This window comes from Orcinus orca, chromosome 2, assembly GCF_937001465.1.
Source record: "Orcinus orca chromosome 2, mOrcOrc1.1, whole genome shotgun sequence".
NCBI classification, from domain to species: Eukaryota; Metazoa; Chordata; class Mammalia; order Artiodactyla; family Delphinidae; genus Orcinus; species Orcinus orca.
The window spans coordinates 56,837,744-56,856,081 of record NC_064560.1 but is presented as its reverse complement, the minus strand read 5'-3'; the positions used below and the strand labels follow the sequence as shown (position 1 = coordinate 56,856,081).

The 18,338-nt window shown below is 51.3% G+C and overlaps 1 protein-coding gene across 2 annotated transcripts in view; it reads left to right on the top strand.

Moving 5' to 3' along the window:
• The window catches only part of RASGRF1 (Ras protein specific guanine nucleotide releasing factor 1), a 103,783-nt gene that overhangs the window by 7,534 nt on the left and 77,911 nt on the right, over window positions 1-18,338 (top strand). For both annotated transcript variants that reach the window (XM_033402986.2, XM_004278341.4), the window contains exon 2: window positions 10,836-10,942. In XM_033402986.2, the coding sequence (XP_033258877.1) occupies window positions 10,836-10,942 (107 nt within the window). The remainder of the gene's footprint in view (window positions 1-10,835; window positions 10,943-18,338) is intronic.

Below are 18,338 nucleotides of genomic sequence, written 5' to 3'. Positions count from 1 at the left end.
GACGTGCAGACCCACCACGTGCCTGAAAGCAGGGCTCTAGAGATGCTGGGAGAACCGTCTCCCTACATCCGCTGCGTCCCACCATCTCCGTGCCTCTCCGCAGCCAGACCACTTTCCAAAATGCAGATCTGATCACACACACACACACACACACACACACACACACACACACACACTCTCTCTCTCTCTCTCTCTCTCTCTCTCTCTCTCTCTCTCTCTCTCTCTCTCTCTCTCTCGAGTAGCTGAGGAGAAAGGCAAAGGCGCCGTCTTGATGGGTTTAATGACAGAAAGCAGAATCGGTGCTCACGCTTACAGGGGCATCTCCTTCCAGCCTGGGGGCATCAGGGAGACTCCGCCAAGAAAGGGACAAGTAGGACAGGAAATGTAGGTTGCAGGGTAGGCAGAGCTGGCCCCTAAAGCCTGTGTGCAGGCTACAGAGCGCAGTGGGGAGCCAGCACGGGTCTCTCCGCTAGAGACGAACTGCTGTGATCTCTGTGCTGGAGAGATCACGGCAGGGTGAGAAGAGACAGAAGGATGACCCATCTGGAGGCAGGAGGTCAGGTCAGAGGAGGCTGTGGAACTGAGCAGTAAAAGAGGCCTGAATCTGGGGAGTGCCGAGCACTGAAGGTCCCCCCTCCACTCCCATCCCAGCCGGTCACTGCGTCACCGTGTCACTGAAACCTGGGCTTGCACTGTGCTACAAAAACCATCCCAGGATGCACCGCACAGCCTCTGGGGCTTCCCACCTCCCGGGCTCGGTGGGCAACGGCAGGGAGTGTCAAGTTCTCATCCCGTGAAAGCACCAGGTGCTGTCCTACCATACGTTCTCCTCCAGCCACCACTCAGATAGAGCACCTTTGCAGCTTACAAAGTCCTTTTCAGGCTTAGCATTTCCGGTAACCACCAAAGTAACGCTGCTGTTACTGCAGTTCTACACAGGGGAGAGAGAATCCCCATTTGGCAGGTAAAGCTCAGATAGAGGGAGCTCATCTCTCAACAGATACCTGAGTGTCTGTTGTGCCAGACCCCGAGCTGTCACTGCTAATAAATGTCAGCCCTCCTTGTTCTAGATTGTTCAGGTCAGTGGACATCCAGGCCAACTGTTAAATTCAGCAATTTATACTTAAAGACCAGATCTTACTAATCCAGCAAGGCTAACGCAACTTCTTTGCCCTGAAAAAAAGAGAGAATTATTTTCAAGAAGATACTTCCTAGTTGAATTTTGATTTTTTTTTCAACTTGGAAAATCTAACTCAGACCTTAAAATAAAATTCATTTTAGAAGAGTGAATGAATGAATTTTTAGCAAGCTTAGCCAGTATTCCAGAAACCCATCTAGAAATTCAGACAAGCTTGATCTAGATTGACTTTTCCTCTGTCAGACTATATGAATAAAATATAACCAACTTTATTTAATTCTCTTAGACTCTTAGCCACACTCAAGAAATGAGTGAAATAGTTTGGAAGCACCTAGGCAATCATGCAGCATTCTCTGCGTGCCCACTCACCTTGCCCCGAGCCTGCCGCTGCCCTTCTACCCTCTTTCTCCCGCAAGGGACCTTACCTGCCCTCCGGCCACACGGGTTGTCACCTGGGCTCCCCTCACCTCTGGTCAGATCCACAGGCTTTGGGGACCTGGGGGAAGGGCTGGTGTTCCAAAAGCAGAGCCCATACGGTGTGGGCATGGGTGAGGAGAGGCAAGTAAGTAATTACATCTGAGAACTTCCTGGTAGCCTGGACAGAAAAGGGAAACAAGCTGGTTATGGGACACCCATTGCCTCCTGGAAAGACGTGGTGCAGTTCCTCAAGCACGAGCACTTGTATATCCAGGGGCTTTCATAAGGGGGACCAGTGGGGAAGTGATGACGATCTCCAGGGCAGAATCACTGCAAGAACAGGGGCCCACCCCATCAGTGGCTCCCGTGGGCTCTCAGGGCAGGCTAAGCATGTTTGGTGGAGATCACTCTCCAGTACGCTGGACCGCTGGGGTCCGAAAGAGGAGTGTCCTGGTGACCAGGAGTGCAGGGTGCAGGTTGATGAACCTGGGGAGTGGATGGCCGGCTGGGCCTCTCAAACAGCCACTGCCTTTTATTTTAAAATTTTAGAATTGGGACTTCCTTGGAGGTCCAGTGTTTAAAACTCCATGCTGTCAATGCCAGGGGCACAGGTTTGATCCCTGGTCAGGGAACTAAGATCCCCACATGCCACGTGGCATGGCCAAAAATAAATAAGTAGGTAGATAAAATTTTAGAATTGGTAGTATATTACCAAAGAAGTGTACATTGACAATGCTCGTTTCTGCTGCTGACCCCAGCAATCCAGTTCTCCTCTCCAAAGGATTTTGATGTTACCAGTTGCTTATGCATTCTTCCAGAGACATTATATATGCAAATATATGCATTATATATGCAAATATATGCAAAGATGTATCGCTCTATGGCCATATATATGCACATCTGTATAATTATACAAGTGGTAGCATACTACAAACACTATTCTACACCTGTTTTTCTCACTATGTTGTGGAGATCGTTCTCTATAAGTATATGGATCGTCCTCGTCCTTTTTTACAGCTGCATAGTATTCCACTGTGTGGATGTGCTGTAGTTTATTTAGCTAATCTCTCGAGGGACATTTGGGTAATATATAGTCTTTTGTTAATTACAAACAGAGCTGCAATTAATAAACACCTTTGTGCATAGGTCATTTCTAACAGAAGGTGAAAGGCAGACATGTCCAGACTGGAATTCATTCCTTCTTTCAGCAAACGTCTAGAGAGGCTGTTGGTGGGAGGGGGAAGGGCAGGCTTGTTGACTTGTGATGACAGATTGAAAGGTGTTCGTGCAGGACCAGCCAAGCATGACATCTGTGGCTGTGGCTCATGGGGTCTGGAGTAATGTACATGGAAACACAGACCATTCAGCAGCAGAAGCTTGGAGGATGACACAGTCCCCCAGGCCACTGGTCAAGCACTGCCTAGTTCAAGGCTGACTCTGGGAGGGAGGGACTTTCACTGGGCTCTTCAGCTCTGACATTCCTGTCTCTCCTCCCACCTCTGTTCCTGTCCCCAGGGGGCAGGCAGGGAGTAGAAGCAAGCGAGTGATAAGGTGTCTAGGAGGTCGGTCCCTGGCAGCAGCTCTCAGCCCTGGGACTCTCAGGAGCCCATAGGAGATGGGGGTCTGAGACAGGCGCTCATCCCCGGGTCAGAGCAGAGGTCACGGTGCAGTAACCAGGCCCTGGGAAGGCCAAGACTTGAGAACCCAGAGGCAGAGGTCGGTGAAGCGAGGCCACTCAGAGCAGGGGGCAAGAATGTCATGAAGTGGGGTGTCCAGACCCTGTGCGGAGCCATACCAGCTGAGCCACAGCCATAGGGCAGGATAGGTGGGGCCACAGCCATAGGGCAGGATAGGTGGGGCCACAGCCATAGGGCAGGATAGGTGGGTCTTTTCTGGATTGGTGTGGGAGCACCAGTGGGGCTGCTCGAAGCCAACACTTCTGTTGAGCAGGGCCATTTGGGACATACTGTGCCCAGTGAAGCCCCGCTGTGTGGCCAGCATGAGGCTGGTGCAGCCAGAGCGGGGAGGGAGCAACGCTGAGAACTGTGCACGGTGCTGCAGAAGCCCTGAGAGAGGGCAGAACACACTCCCAGGGTGGCCTGGCCCAGGTAAGAGCGGGATCTCTCCTGCTAGAGCCAGAGAGCAGACAGGCTTCCCCTGGGATCTCAGCGGTGAGAGGTGGACAGGGACCTCAGGTGACGGGGAGCCTGGATGGATAGCCCCTTATAGTGGGAGAGATGGACTCCAGCCAGAGCATACACACACACACACACACACACACACACACACACACACACCGCTGAGGCCCCTTCAGGTTCCCTCTGGCACCGTCCCCTCTGCACTGGGACTTCGGGAGCGTCGGGCAGAGAGGACTGCCAGGCCAGGACCAGCTGGGACTGTGGTCCCAAAGATGGACCAGGAGGAAGGAGCCAGGACCCAGTGGGGGAGAAGCTGACCCTGCCTGACCAGGCCACCAGAGTGGACCTACTAAGTGGAAGGGGTGGGGTTGACTGAGAGTGATGGCATCCATCCTGCAGCTGACCCCAGCCCACCTCCCTCTTGGAGGAGACAGCAAGCAGGGGCCCAGACAGGACAGTGGGTCTGGATTCTGGTCAAACAGGATGAATCAGAAGGGGGCAAGACCGGGGGCAGGGAGACCACAGGGGACAATGGCCCGGGTGGAAGATGAGGGAGCCTGGAAGCAAGCAGTGAGTTTGGCAGAAGGCAGAGTTCCAGAGATATCCAGAGCAGAGACCCTGGTGACCAACTGAATATCAGAAATGAGAAAGAAATGGGAGCCGAAGGTGATGGAAGGAATGCCCCGAATTGCTGAGTCGTCGTCATCCTTTGATCTTGGCACAGCTACGACTCCAGTTCCTAAGCCTCTCCCATGCCTCCTGGGTGTGTGCACGTGCATATGGATTGGTTTGGTTTGGTTTATTTGAGGGGGGTTAGTTTAAAACAACAGGAACTTATTCTCTCACAGCTCCAGAGGCTAGAAGTCTGAAACCAAGATGCCTGCAGGGCCATGGTCCCTCTGAAGTCTGGAGGGAAGAATCTTTCCTTGCCTCTTGTAGCTCCTGATGGCTGCCAGCAGTCCTCGGTGTTCCTCGCCTTGTAGACGCATCTCTCCAGTCTCTGCCTCCCTCTTCACATGGCTTTCTCCCCTGTGTGCCTGTGTCCACATTTCCCTCTTTTTATATATTAAGGCCTCTTCTTATTAATCTGGTATGACTTCATCTTACCTGGATTACATCTGTAAAGACCCTGTTTTCAAAGAAGGTCTTTTTCTTAAATTTGTGTTCCAGTAGAATTCATTTACAATGTTGTGTTAGTTTCAGGTGTACAGCAAAGTGAGTCAGTTACACATATACATATATCCACTCTTTTTTAGATTCTTTTTCCTTATAGGTCATTACAGAGTATTGGGTAGAGTTCCCTGTGCTATACAGTAGGTCCTTGTTGGTTATCTGTTTTATACATAGTAGTGTGTATATGTCAATCCCAGTCTCCCAATTTATCCCCCCCGCAACCTGTCCCCCCTTGTAACCGTAAGTTTGTTTCCTACATCTGTGACTCTGTTTCTGTTTTGTAAATAGGTTCATTTATACCATTTTTTTTAGATTCCACGTATTTTCACCTAAGGTCTTCTTGACAGATTCCGACGAACATGAATGTTAGGGGGAACGCTGTTTGTACACGGGCATGTGAATGCACATGTATGTGGTTTTCCTAGTAATTGTCCACTGATAGGTTGATTAGACCCATCTCTTGGACTTTGCAGATGATTCAGTTACTTTAAAAACCATCATGAGCCCTTTTATGAACCAGGAGCTTTGACAACATCATCTGTTTACAGAACCCTGTGAGATGGGTAAGAGCCTCCCCTTTTTGTGAAAGAGAAAACAAGTCCACAGAAGTGAAGAGACACGCTGGAGACACCGAAGCTAAATAATAAATTTAAACCCAGGCGACTCCAAAGCCTGGTATGTGCCACAACTCCAGGGTCCCAAAGTCCCCGGAACACTGGTTTTCTGGAATGTTGGTAGATCTTCCCAAAAATGAAAACAAAAGGGTTCCGTGGTGGGATAAGTTCTGGAAGAAGGTCCTACATTGCAGGACTGTTCAGTGCCTTTATGAGGTGAGTGGGCCTCCTCTCCCTGAAGAGATATAAGCCTCGTTCATGAAAAGCCAGTGCCCACACCCTTCCAGCCAGCTCACTGCTCAGGCCTGAGAAGCAGATTCAATGCCACCTGCTTTACGGCTTTTGCTGTTAATCAATTAATGAATAAGCCGGGCTCCCATGCCATGCTGAAAAATGCATTCAGTCACCCATTCAAGGAATGAAGGCTATTCCATGCCCAGGCCGAGGAACAGTGCCAGGCTCTGGGGATATTCCTGGTCAGGAATCATTTATTTGAAAGGAACAGGAGCCTATTCAAAGCAGCTTAAGGTTTTTGCTTAAGGAGGACTCTTGGAATAGTTACAGTGATAATTAATGGAACCCAAGGAGAAACCATGTGTCTGGGTCTCCAAGGCCTGGACCAGGAACCATGTCTCTCCGCCCCACCTTCCCCAACTCCCACTCTAGTTACCAGGTCTCCCATCTCCGCTTTTCTCTGAGACACTTCCACTTCCTCCTTTGTCATTTGTACTTAGAGTTCAGCACACACAGCTCATTCATTTGGTCTGTCTGTGTCACTTCCAAATAACTGGGAACTCCTGGCTGCGTAGTGTCTATGGCTACTCCAGGTATCGGCTCCAGGACCGTGCATCTCTAGGAGAACATGGGGGGATGGGGGGAGGGGAAGAGGTGCTTCTGCTGCAGACATTGCTCCCTCTTAGGGGTTCCCAGCACTGGGTGAACATTGCAACCAACTGGGGGGCTTTGAAAAATACCAGTGCCTGAACCGTGTCCTCTCCCTGTTCCCCTTCTCCCACGATCTGCTTTAATGTGTCTGAGAAGGGGGCTCAAGCATCCGTGTTTTCTTAGATTCCCAGGTATCCCTAATGTGCACCCCAGATTGAGACTCTCTGCTGTGGTAGGAAAGACAGTAGAAAGGCATTACAGGACTTCCTTGACGGTCCAGTGGTTAAGACTCTGAGCTTCCATTGCAGGGGGCTCAGGTTCCATCCCTGGTCGGGGAATGAAGATCCCACATGCCACATGGCGTCCCAAAAGCGGGGAAAAAAAATCACTACAAGCTGATAATGGCTTTGATGGGGAAGGACGGGGGCAGCACATTTGACAGTCTAGAAGGAGCAGGAAAGAGATACACTAAGACCCGATGGTGTGGAGTGCCCGTGCCTTGCAGAAAGCATTCAGCATCGTGGGCGTCATTGATTACCATGAGGTGGACAGTGTCTGGGTTATAGTGGGGACTGAAAAATACGGGTTGAATTCGCGAATGAGATATCATTCAGGTAGAGAGTTAAAGGCGGAGAGAACTTGATTTTTCGTGATTGAGGCCACTTGTGTGTAGCAGACCAAGGCAAGTGTTAGTGTCATGCCCATTGGCCAGAGGGAGATGCAGAGGTTGCCCAGAATCCCTGGCTCTGAGCAACAGAGCCAGACCCAGACCCGGCTGCTGGGACTTCCACCTCCTCCACCTTTTGTAGGGTGACCAAGCATCCCGGTTTGCTCGGGACTGTCTTGGTCTTAGCGCTGAAAGTCCTGTACCCGCGGAAACACCTCAGTCCCAGGCAAACTGGGATGGTTGGTCACCGTACCTGTCAGTGGTTTCCCAATGTTCTCTGTCCTGTGGAGGTGCCGCAGCCCGGCCAGCCGACTGGGACAGGCAGGAGGCAAGGGGAAGGCCAAGCAGGCAGGGTTCCAAGCCTACCTCCCCAGCCCGCGGAGGCTCAGGTCTGCTTTAGCTGTGCTAGATAGAAGTTTATTACCATACAGGCACTTGGGACTTTGGAAACAAAGGCCCATCCTGAGGCAGGAGGGGGCATAGATCCAGCCCACGCAGGCATGGGGCAGCAGCATTCAGTTAGTGGTCAGGTGATACAGGGCAGAGAGAGGGCATCCTGGGGACCAGGCATGAGCTGAAGCCCAGGATCGCAGCCTGGTGAGGCCCCAGTTCTAAGTCTAGTACCTCGAACCCAGATGAGGCCACAGGTATGCTTCTAGAACGTGTCCTCCAGCCAAGATAAGGACCTGAACATGACTCTGGTCTCGGCACAACCCCAGGTGTGATGTCTGAGTCCCTTCCTAGGAGTTTGGTAGTCCCAGGTGTAGTTTCTGGATCAATCCCTCTTAACCTGCTGAGGCCTCAGGTGAAGGTCTAGACCAGCGAGTGGCTCTCCACCTTGACCACACATTAGGATCACCAAGGGGCGCACAGGCCACACCCAGACTAGTGACAGCAGAGCCCAATGTACAGTCAGGGTTGAGACCCGCTGGCGGAGATACTTAGCAGCCCAGGTGAAGCCCCAGGCTCTGCCCTGAACCTGGTACGGCTCCTGGAGTCGTTTGGGATCGTTCTAGGGGTCTGATGTTGATGCTTAGAGGGTTTCGGGATCCATCTTGGGACTCCTGGTGGAGCCCCAAGTCAAGGTATCCACCTCTCACTTCAGGTCCAGGGAAGCCCTGGGGAGGCGCCAGGTGGAGCTCTGGGCCCATCCCTGCAGACCTGGTGAGGCTCCAGGAGTAATTTCACCAAGTCTTGCTTCTCCTTTAATGAAGCCAGGGATGGTCCATTGGTGGTCTCTGCCTCTGTTGGATTTCCAGGTATGTTCCAACAACTCTAGTTGGGCCTGTCAGGATTCCACATTTGAAATGTGGGTTCCTGGAGGAGGCCCCTGGGTTTATTTCTGAATTTATCCCACATCCTTGATCACATATAGTGTGTGAGTCCTGATCAATGTCCCAGGGAGGCCTCAGATGTGGCTCTGTCTTGACTGGAGAGTTCTAGAGTGCCCCAGGGCTGACTCCAGAACAATGCTTCTGTTCTGCAGAGGGGTCCAGCCAGCACCCACATGAGCCCATATGGTCACATCGTTTTGGCAAACATGGCTAAGTTCTTGTCCCATGGTCACGCTGAGGCCCACGTATTGTTCTCAGTGAGTCTGCCAGACTCCGAGAAGCTTTGAGGGAGTTCTGGTTGGGCAGAATGCCCAAGGTGTGGTCCTGGTCTCATCACAGCCGCTCTAGTGGCCCCAGTTTGAGCCTGGTGTCCACTCTGCCGCTCTGCAATGGTTCACCTCTGGCCTCGACACATCCTTGTAACTCTGGGAAAGCCCAGGGGTGGTTCAGCTTTCAAGGGTGACCTGGGGTCTGTCAGAGCTCTGATCCAACACCAGCTGAGGTGATGGGGCTGTCTCAAGAGCTCTGATGGTACCCAGGGTCACTGTTCATCCCTAGAAATGATGGCTATTGATAGCATTTCCCCAGAACCCCCAGAAACACCCCATTCACCTGCTAGACCACCAGCCTTGTGAGATCCTCAGGCAGTTGCTGGCAGTGGAGCTCCAAGATCTGAGTGGACAGTAGGTACCCAGGGAAGGTGTGTTATTCTGGCTTCTCTTCTTTCCAGCCATGTGGGCTCAGGCAAGCGGCTTCACTTTTCTGCACCTCAGGTTTCTCTGCAGTAAACAGGTAATAAGACCTGTTCCACCTGGTGAATATGGGAATAAAAGAGATCATGGGAAACAAGCATCTGCGTGTTCACCACCTCTCGAGAGATGGGGAAAGTGCATAGGTGGCCACCGCAGCTCGGGCTTTCACCTGCTCCCTCGCAGGGGGAGGACAGCCAGTTATCTGCTTCCTAGGAAAGAAGTGAGAGACCTTGACTCTGCAAAACACACACACACACACACACACACACACACACTTCTGGCTGCCACCAAGAACGACAATTAACAGAAAGACAGTCATGTCAGCGGAAGCTAAAAACAAGTTTACGTGCTCCATCCTGCTGTTCCCTGCTGCCTGGGCCCCGAGGGACGGAGGGACAAGGGACAGCGCCCACTGACACAAGACCGCACCGCGGCCTGCGGTGCATCTTCTGAATGGGTAGGCCTCGGGGGCCCTCTCTGCACCTCACTGCCTGCCTCTCTCCTCCTAGTTTCACCAGGACCAGACCCAGGAGGCCTCCGCAGGTGGGGCCCCCAGCACTTTGCCTGTGCACCCTTCTCTCTGGCTGAGCCAGCTTTCCTCTCCGCCCCGAGGCTGACACCCCCGACCCCTGTCTGCAGCCCGCAGAGACGTGGCCTACAGGCACACAGGGTCTGCATGTCCACCCCCCACCCCTGACCCCCGACACCTGCCCTTTATCCTGCCCATGCCTCCCCCAGTCTATGGCATCCCCACCCACCTAGTTGCTCCAGCCGGAAACCTGGGCTTTCTACTCTCCTCCACCCCATCCCGCCACTCAGCTCCACCACCCAGGCCCCGCCCCCTGCCCAGCCTCCTCCCTGGCATCCTTAACCCCACCGCACGGCCCCTCCTACCCGCAAGCACGCCGTGCGCTCTCGATTCCATCAACTGAAATAAAACCTGGACCAACCAACGCCTCATCCTCTGGGAAGGCCTTCTGCTTTCCCTGGGCTGAATCAGTGGCTGGCTTTCTCTGGGCCCTTTTTTCTTACCTCCATGACAGTAATGATCATTGCACTGTGTTCATTATAGGAAACACTTGTACTTACTAGATTTCGGGCATTGTTCTAAGAGCTTTACACGTATTCATTCATAGAACGATATTACAGATGTGTGTCTCTCGTTGGCTCCTCTGCTTCCCTGGGAGCTCGGGCAGCAGACCCCACATTTGAGCAGCTCTAAGTCGGTCACTGCACCCAACACGAGCTGGCTTCCAGTGAGCTCTGCTCGGGTCTATCTGTTCATTGCTCTAACTCCAGGACCTAGAAGAGTGTGTTGAAACATTTGTGTGGAGTGAATTAAATGCATGCTGCCCTGAATTGATACCAGGTCCCGAAAGGGGATGTTCTCTTGGTGTGTTTTCTCTGCCTTTCTCCCGGCATACCTGATGGTTTAAAAGTGGCTTTTTTGCAGTTTGTTGGTAAATAGGACTTTGTGGGGTTTGCTTCCTTCTTACAATAGCCTAAGCGTAGGTTCTGTTACATGGTACAAAGCCTGCCTTAATAGAGAGTTTGAAACCGCTAAACAGAATGGCGTTCCGATGATCACGAATAATGAATCCTTGCCTAGCAGATGTGGCAATGAGCACTTTGCAGAACAGCCAGATCGTTAACGGGAGACGCTGCCGGTTCCGTGCCGATCGCCCTGGTAATCGGAGCTGTCTTCTTCTTGGTGCAGCACTATTTCACGGTTAACTTCAGCCACGAGAACCAGAAAGCCTTGGAGCTGAGGACAGAGGACGCCAGGGATTGTGACGAGTGGGTGGCAGCCATCGCTCACGCCAGGTATGTCTCGCCCACCCAAAGGCCCCGTCCTGAGCAGACTCAAACCCCAGGAGGGGAAGGCATGGAGGAGGAGGAGATGGGGGGAGGATGGAAGCTGTAAGAAGGGCATCTTGACAGGCCCGCCCTTAGAGCCCCGGAGCTCTGGGACGTGCCTCCCTGGGGTGCACAGGGAACCAAGGGCCCTGAGGTGCAGCGTTACAGCCTCCTGCCCCCTTCAACCAGATGAGCTCCTTTTTTTTCATACTAGGAGAACTGAGTACAATTTGGTTGGATTACAGGGCTTTATAGCCACCAAAGGCTAAGACCACCAGGGTTCTAACCCGGATGCGGCAGGAATGGACTAGTCCTGTCTTTTCTCCGGGCCTTGGTTTTGTCATCTGTAAACTGAAATTCTGTAAACCTCTCTGAGCTCAGATGTTCAGGGATTCTAGACCTGCTCGTCCCTTCATTCCCAACAATGTGTACCCCTTTCTGGAGGGATTCACTGGGCCAGGTGGGGAGAAAAGCAAAAGGAGAGTGTATGCTGCAGAGAAAATGGGGGCTCCAAGCTGCGTTGAGTCTTCCTGGGTCTTGGGGAGATGATGGGCTTGTGGGCTAGGGTGTGGCCCCCAAGCTAACAATCCCCTGGCAAAGCTAAGTACTGTCAGGTGGGATGGACACCCAGACTCACCCCTTTGAGCAGTAGATCTTTCTGGCTGAGTGGATATTGGTGTGTTCCTGTGTCTACTCTCTAGTAAAGTGTAAGCTCCTCGGGGCAGGGACTAAGTAGGATTCTTTGCATCCCCAGGGCCTTATAAAGGTATAGACAAGTTCTCAGCAGTGTAGATGGGAAGAATGCAAAGATGAATGAATGGATAGAGGTTGGATGTTGAGTTTATATGTGGAAGGTGAATGATGGATCAATAGAGGGTAAATGAATGATAAATGGATGAGTGTTGAAAGTATATGTGAAGGACGGATGGATGGATGGATGATAAATCAATGATGGGCAGATGAATGTTGATGGGTAGATGATGGATCCATCAGGTGAAGATGGATATAGATAGATGGATACCAGAGCCCTTCCTTGAGCCTTGGATCAAGCCAGCTGACCAGAAACCATTTATTATGGCTATAGCACTGACCTTGACCCTGAGGTCAAGCCACCTCCATCCCTATCCTCAAGGAGTGTCCAGTCTAGCTAATGGAGACTAGGTTCTCACCTATGAATCAACAGAGTCAGGCTCTGAGTGTGGTACTGGGCAGACAGGGATGGATGCAACACAGGTATTCCCCCAGGGCTACCCCAGCCTAGTCAGGAAGACACTAGACAGATGTACAAACAGCTCCCGTGCACGAAGGCCGTGTTAAGTACAAGGCACCACAGGAGACATCTTCAGGGAAATGGGGGAATCTGGGGGATCTGGAAATAGGGTGACATTTGACTTGAAAGGGGAGATTGGAGCCTCATATCTAATGAGTTTAGCTATGGGCACGTCAGCCCCTCCACCAGCCCCCAAAAAGCCTTAAATAAAGGCAGTGATCTAGGAAAGACAATTCCAAGAAAAATGAAGAGACAAAGTTTGGGTGTCAGAAGGTTGATGAGGTTGGACACTGGACTGGAACCAGATCGGAACGATCTTGAATACCCAGCCGAGATGTTTGAGCTCTCCTCTGTGAACCGTGGGAGGCCATCAAAGGTTTTACACCAGGATGATCAGAGCTATGATTTGGAGTGGAAATTGCTGGCATTGTGGAGAATGGAATCAAGCAGGAAGAACCCAGATTCAGGGAAAGCAGCTGGACCTCAGGCTCCCAGCACTAAACTAGAACCAATAGCGGGGTTGTTTTGAGAACCAAATGAAATGATTTATGTGGCGGGGCTTTGTAAGTGTTGAGGTATTATAGAATTCTAATTTGGTGTATATTCTGGATAACCAGGACTACACTGACTTCGAAAATCAATTCACACCAAAATTTTCTAGAGACAATTAGATACCACTGCCTGTAGACTCTACAAGGGCTGAATTGAAAAACAACTGACAGTAGCAAAATTGGAGAGGGGGTGGAGTAACCATAAATCACATGATGCTAGTGGGAGCATAAAGTGGTTCAACCACTTTGAAAACTTGTTAGGCATTTCCTTTAAAAGTGAAACATACACCTACTCTGTGACCCAGCAGTTACACTTCTTAGTATTCTTCTAAGAGAGACGAAAAACGTCTACAAAAAGTCGTGTATGCAAATGTCCTCAGCAGCTTTTTTGCACGATAGTCCCCAAACTAGAAATAAGCAAGGTGTCTATCAACAGACAGATGCAGAAAGGAATCTTAATACATCCACGCGATGGAACACCGCTCAGCAACAAAAAGGAAGCCAATGGGAGGCAGGCTCAAGAGGGAGGGGATATGGGGACACATGTATGCATATGGCTGGTTCACTTTGGTGTACAACAGAAACTGACACAGTATTGTGAAGCATTTATACTCCAATAAAGATCTATTAAATATATATATTATATATATATACATAAATACGTAACAAAACAGATGAATTTCAAAGTCGATAGGCTGCGTAAAAAGAGCCAGACACAAAGTAGCACATGCTGCCTGATTCCTGTTATATGAAAGTCTAAAACAGGCAGAACTCAACTGTGGTGATAGAAATCCAAACAGTAGTTGCTTGTGGGATGGGGATTGACAGGGAAGGGGCACGAGGGAACTCCCTGGGTTGATGGGAATTTCCTTTATCTCGATTAGGGTGTATGCATTTATCTACATGGATCAAACTGTTTATTTAAGGTCTGTGCTTTCCATTATATGGGCATTAATCCTCAAATTTTTTAAATAAATTCTATCTATTAGAGTGTTTTAGTTCTCTGCTGCTACAGAACAAATGATGACAAACTTGGCACCTTAAGGGACTTCCCTGGAGGTCCAGTGGTTAAGACTCCATGCTCCCACTGCAGGGGGCGTGGGTTCAGTCCCTGGTCAGGGAACTAAAATCCCACACGCCATTGTGGTGCGGCCGAAAAAAAATCCCCACAAACTTAGCAGCTTAAAACCACACCCATTGCTCAGTTTTGTAGGTCGGAAGTCTGGGCTCGGCTGTGGTCTCTGCACAGAGGCCCATGGGCTGAAATCAAGGAGTCAGTCAAGCAGGGCTCTTACCTCCAGGTTCTGGAGAAATCTCTGCTTCCAAGCTCACTCCTGTCGTTGGCAAAAGTCAGTTCCTTGTAGGACTGGTGTCCCTGTTTCCCTACTAGCCGTCAGCTAGGGATGGCTCTCAGCTCCACGAGGTCCTGCCTTCCTTGCCCTGTGGTCCCCGCCATCCTTAAGCCAACAACGGCTCACCAAACCCTTCTCCAGCCCCAAATCTCTGACCTCCCCTTCTGTAACCAGCCAGAGAAAACTCTACATTTTCAAAGACTCATGTGATTGCGTCAGGCCCACCTAGAGAATCTCCCTGTGTTAAGATCAGCTATGCCGTATAGTATAGCCTAGTAAGAGGAATGAAACGCGTCGTATTCATCATCCCAGAGATTATGCAGGGCTTCGAAACCAGGGCAGGAAACTTGGGGCTATCTTAGAATTCTGTCTGCCACAGAGAGGGGACAGTGATTCTTTAAGCAACTCACTAAACTAGAAATTGGTTCCAAGTAGCCCATAAAATCCTAATCATACGGGGTTTTTTTGTTTTTTTGGGTTTTTTTTTGCGGTACGCGGGCCTCTCGCTGCTGTGGCCTCTCCCGTTGCGGAGCACAGGCTCCGGACGCGCAGGCTCAGCGGCCATGGCTCACGGGCCCATCTGCTCCGCGGCATGTGGGATCTTCCCAGACCGGGGCACGAACCCGTGTCCCCTGCATCGGCAGGCAGACTCTCAACCACTGTGCCACCAGGGAAGCCCGACACCACCTACCTTTGAACAAAAACCTCTCGGAACTCACCATCCTTTAGGAAGCCAGGGGGACGTGTCAGTTGGACATGGTTTGTCTTCCCTGGTCAAGCCCAGGGGTCTGAGTCAACCCACTGGCCTCAGAGGAATGTCCTCCTTTGGGCCTATAGGGCTGGGACGGGGGTCACAGTGATGGTCACCAATAAGGGAAACAGAGTCCCCTTCCCTAGAATAGTTGTCACCAGCCAGTCTGGCTCAGGTGCAGCTTGTCAGGCACCTCCTGGGCCAACAGAAGCCACAGGCTCTTCCCTAGGCAGCCGGCTGTGTGACCAAAGGACAGACGATAGGCTCTGAGCGTTATTTAACCTCAGATCGTGTGCACCGTGAGAGTCTGTGCACGTGTGTGTGTCAAGGGAGAGACCGGCTCTCTTCCACAGCAATATTGAGTAGTAGGTATGCTTGCATGTACCTAATTTAGTTCTTATTTCATTATACATAGTAGATACATGGTATATACAAAAATAAGCACTGTAGTGTATGAATAGGTATAGAGACACAATGTACTCTCCCACCATATGCATAATAGTCTAGTATTCTGGGATGTCCCTGTGGTATGCGTATGTACAGCAATGTATAAAATGTAACACCGAGTGTGGCCTGCATCTCAGCAAGGAGAACTAGATGCAAACCAGACAGCCACGTGGGAGTCCTCTTCAGGGACTGGAGCCTGATTCCGACTCCACCTTTGACGCTCCTTGACTGTTATTTGGGGGCAACTCACTTCCCCTCTCTGGGCCTCAGTTTCTTCATTTATAAAATGAGGCAGTTGGCCTTTCGTGATTCCCGAGTATCCTTGCAGCCCTGCGAATCTGTGCATCTATAAAGACAGTGTTGCACAGAGATGTGGATGGACCTAGAGACTGTCATACAGAGTGAAGTAAGTCAGACAGAGAAAAACAGATATCTTATATGAACGCATATATGTGGAATCTAGAAAAATGGTACAGATGAACCTATTTGCAGGCAGAAATAGAGACACAGACGTAGAGAACGAATGTATGGATACCAAGGGGAGAAGGGGGGTAGGAAGAACCGGGAGATTGGGATTGACACATATACACTATTGATACTACGTATAAAATAGATAACTAATGAGGACCTGTGTAGAGCACAGGGAACTCTACTCAATTCTCTGTGGCGACCTACATGGGAAGGAACTCTAAAAAAGTGGGGATCTATGTATACGTATAGCTGATTCACTTTGCTGTTGAGCAAGAAACTAACACAACATTGTAAAGCAACTACACTCAATAAAAATTTAAAAAAGAGACAGTGCTGCACAAAGAGGTGCTCAATAAATCTGTATTGATGAGAGGGGGGAGGGGAAGGAGAAGAAGGAAGAACAGGGGGAGCCGGAGTGGGGAGGGAGGGAGGCAGGCAGAGAGGGCCGGTGAAGGGAAGACAAGGGAGGTGCAAACAGACCAAATTGTCCTGCAGATGAGACTCTGGCTCCCCATTTTGAAGCACCAGGGCGAGTGCCATCGCTGAAAACAAGCTACTGAAGGCTCCGCATTTTCACACCCCCTGGAGCGAGGAGAGATGAGGTGGTGTGAAAATGGATGCCTTCATGCTCTCGGTTGAAGTTCCTTTGCAAGTAAAGACAATTAAGCCTCTTGGGAAGTTGGGAAAACATTAAAACGTGATCATTCTGGTTTAAATTCATTATAATAAGAGATGCACAAAAATCCTCATTTTAACCAAGTAGTACTGCAGACCGAAGAATTCTCTCCCTGCCCTGCCGCACCCTCCCACCTTCAGGGCACAGCTGGGCAGCCTCCTTCTCTGACGCCATCAGGGGACCACTGCCTACCACTTTGCTACACAGCCCCTTTCATAGAGCAAAGCTGTTTCCCACCCTCTGCCTCCTGACCTCTTCACCTCAAACCTGGGGGTTTGTAGGGAAGCTATCCTTGTCCCATTTTGCCATGAGGGTCACAGGGACTTAAAGAACTTGTGTAACACAGCTTCTGAGTCTGTGACAAGAGCCAGTGTCCCTAAACTGGCACCCCCCTGACTAGCCACATCCAGGGTACCTGGAAGGTCATGTCAGTAGATTCCAGACTGAAACGTGTCCCCTCAATTTAAGTGGGAGATAGTTGGTGACCCCAGAGAGGGACCCAGTTCCTGTGGGTGCTGGGGCCAAACGCCAGCCCGCAGAGGGCTGAGGGGTGAATGGGGAAGAGGGAACATGGGGATGATGGGTGCGGTTGCTCTTCCAACAAGCCTCACCTTGAAGGTGGAAAAGAGGGGCAGGAGTTCAGGGGAGGGTGGAGGAGGGCGAGGGCGCATCCTCATCCTAAGTGGGGAGTGACTTGAGGCTTCACATATGCTGGGGAGAAAAAGCCAGTGGAGCTGTTAGGCAGAATCTGATGCACAGAAATCCTGAGGAGGGGTCAGGGGCTAGGGATGTGGAGGGGAGGGAGATGGTAGTTACCACAGCACTGGCACACCGCACAGAGCTTCATGTGTGTCCACAGATTTCATCCTCACGGCAACTCTGCAGGGTACGGACTGTCATCATCCCCATTGTATGGATGAGCAAACTGAGGCACGGAGAGGCTGAGTGACCTCTCCAAGGTCCCTCAGCTAGTGGGTGTGGGAGCTGGGGCTGAGCCGGGCAGATTAGGTCCGAGCAGGGATGCTGCACTTGAGACAGGATGAGGGTGGGCGTGCCGCGGGGCTGGCGGGAAGTGACGGAACAGCACTGCACATCATGCAGGCTGTGATGTCAGAGCAGGACCGCCTGCAGAGGACTGGGGGTGGGGGTGGGGGGTGGTGAGGAATGAGGTTGAAGGGGGCCGAAGCTCTGGGGTGGGTGGGGAGCTGGCAGGGACACCAGAAATGTTTCAAGGCCCCGCTGAGGTTGGAAGGTGGGAAACGGGGGGCTGCCCACTGCCGAGAGGGGGACACAGGAAGGAAGACGAGGGTGAGCGCGAGGAGGAGCCCAGGATGCGGGCAGAGGGGAATCTTATGAGATCCTATCTGGTGGTCCTGGGCTGAAGCAAAAAGGGAGAGGAAAGATGCGGGCCAGGGAGAGGGGGGACTGGAGACCTCGGCCCCCAGACTTCGTTGCAGACGCTCCCAGAGACCAATAAACCCGCCCTCCGAATCTGTGCCTTGCAAGTCTCCTGCCCCGGCCCCGGTGGGCACCCCTCCCTGGAATGGTGAGATTCCCTTCCACAGCCTCTCTGCCCTCTGAGACTGGACCCCATTTATAGAATCGGGTTTCTCCCCAGCTCTGACACCTTCAAATGCAGGTGTTGTGGGTATCAGGGAGAAGCCAGGCCTGTGACCTTGGGCATCCCCCGGCCCAGCTCATCTTCCAAGTCCCACCTGCCTGCCCTCCCCCTCGTCGTGATGCTCTGCAAATCTGAGACATGTTCATTTACACAAAGGCTGGGACCACTTCTTCTACCCTCTGATCCTTTGGGGTACTCTCTGATCTGGCCCCACCTAAACATCC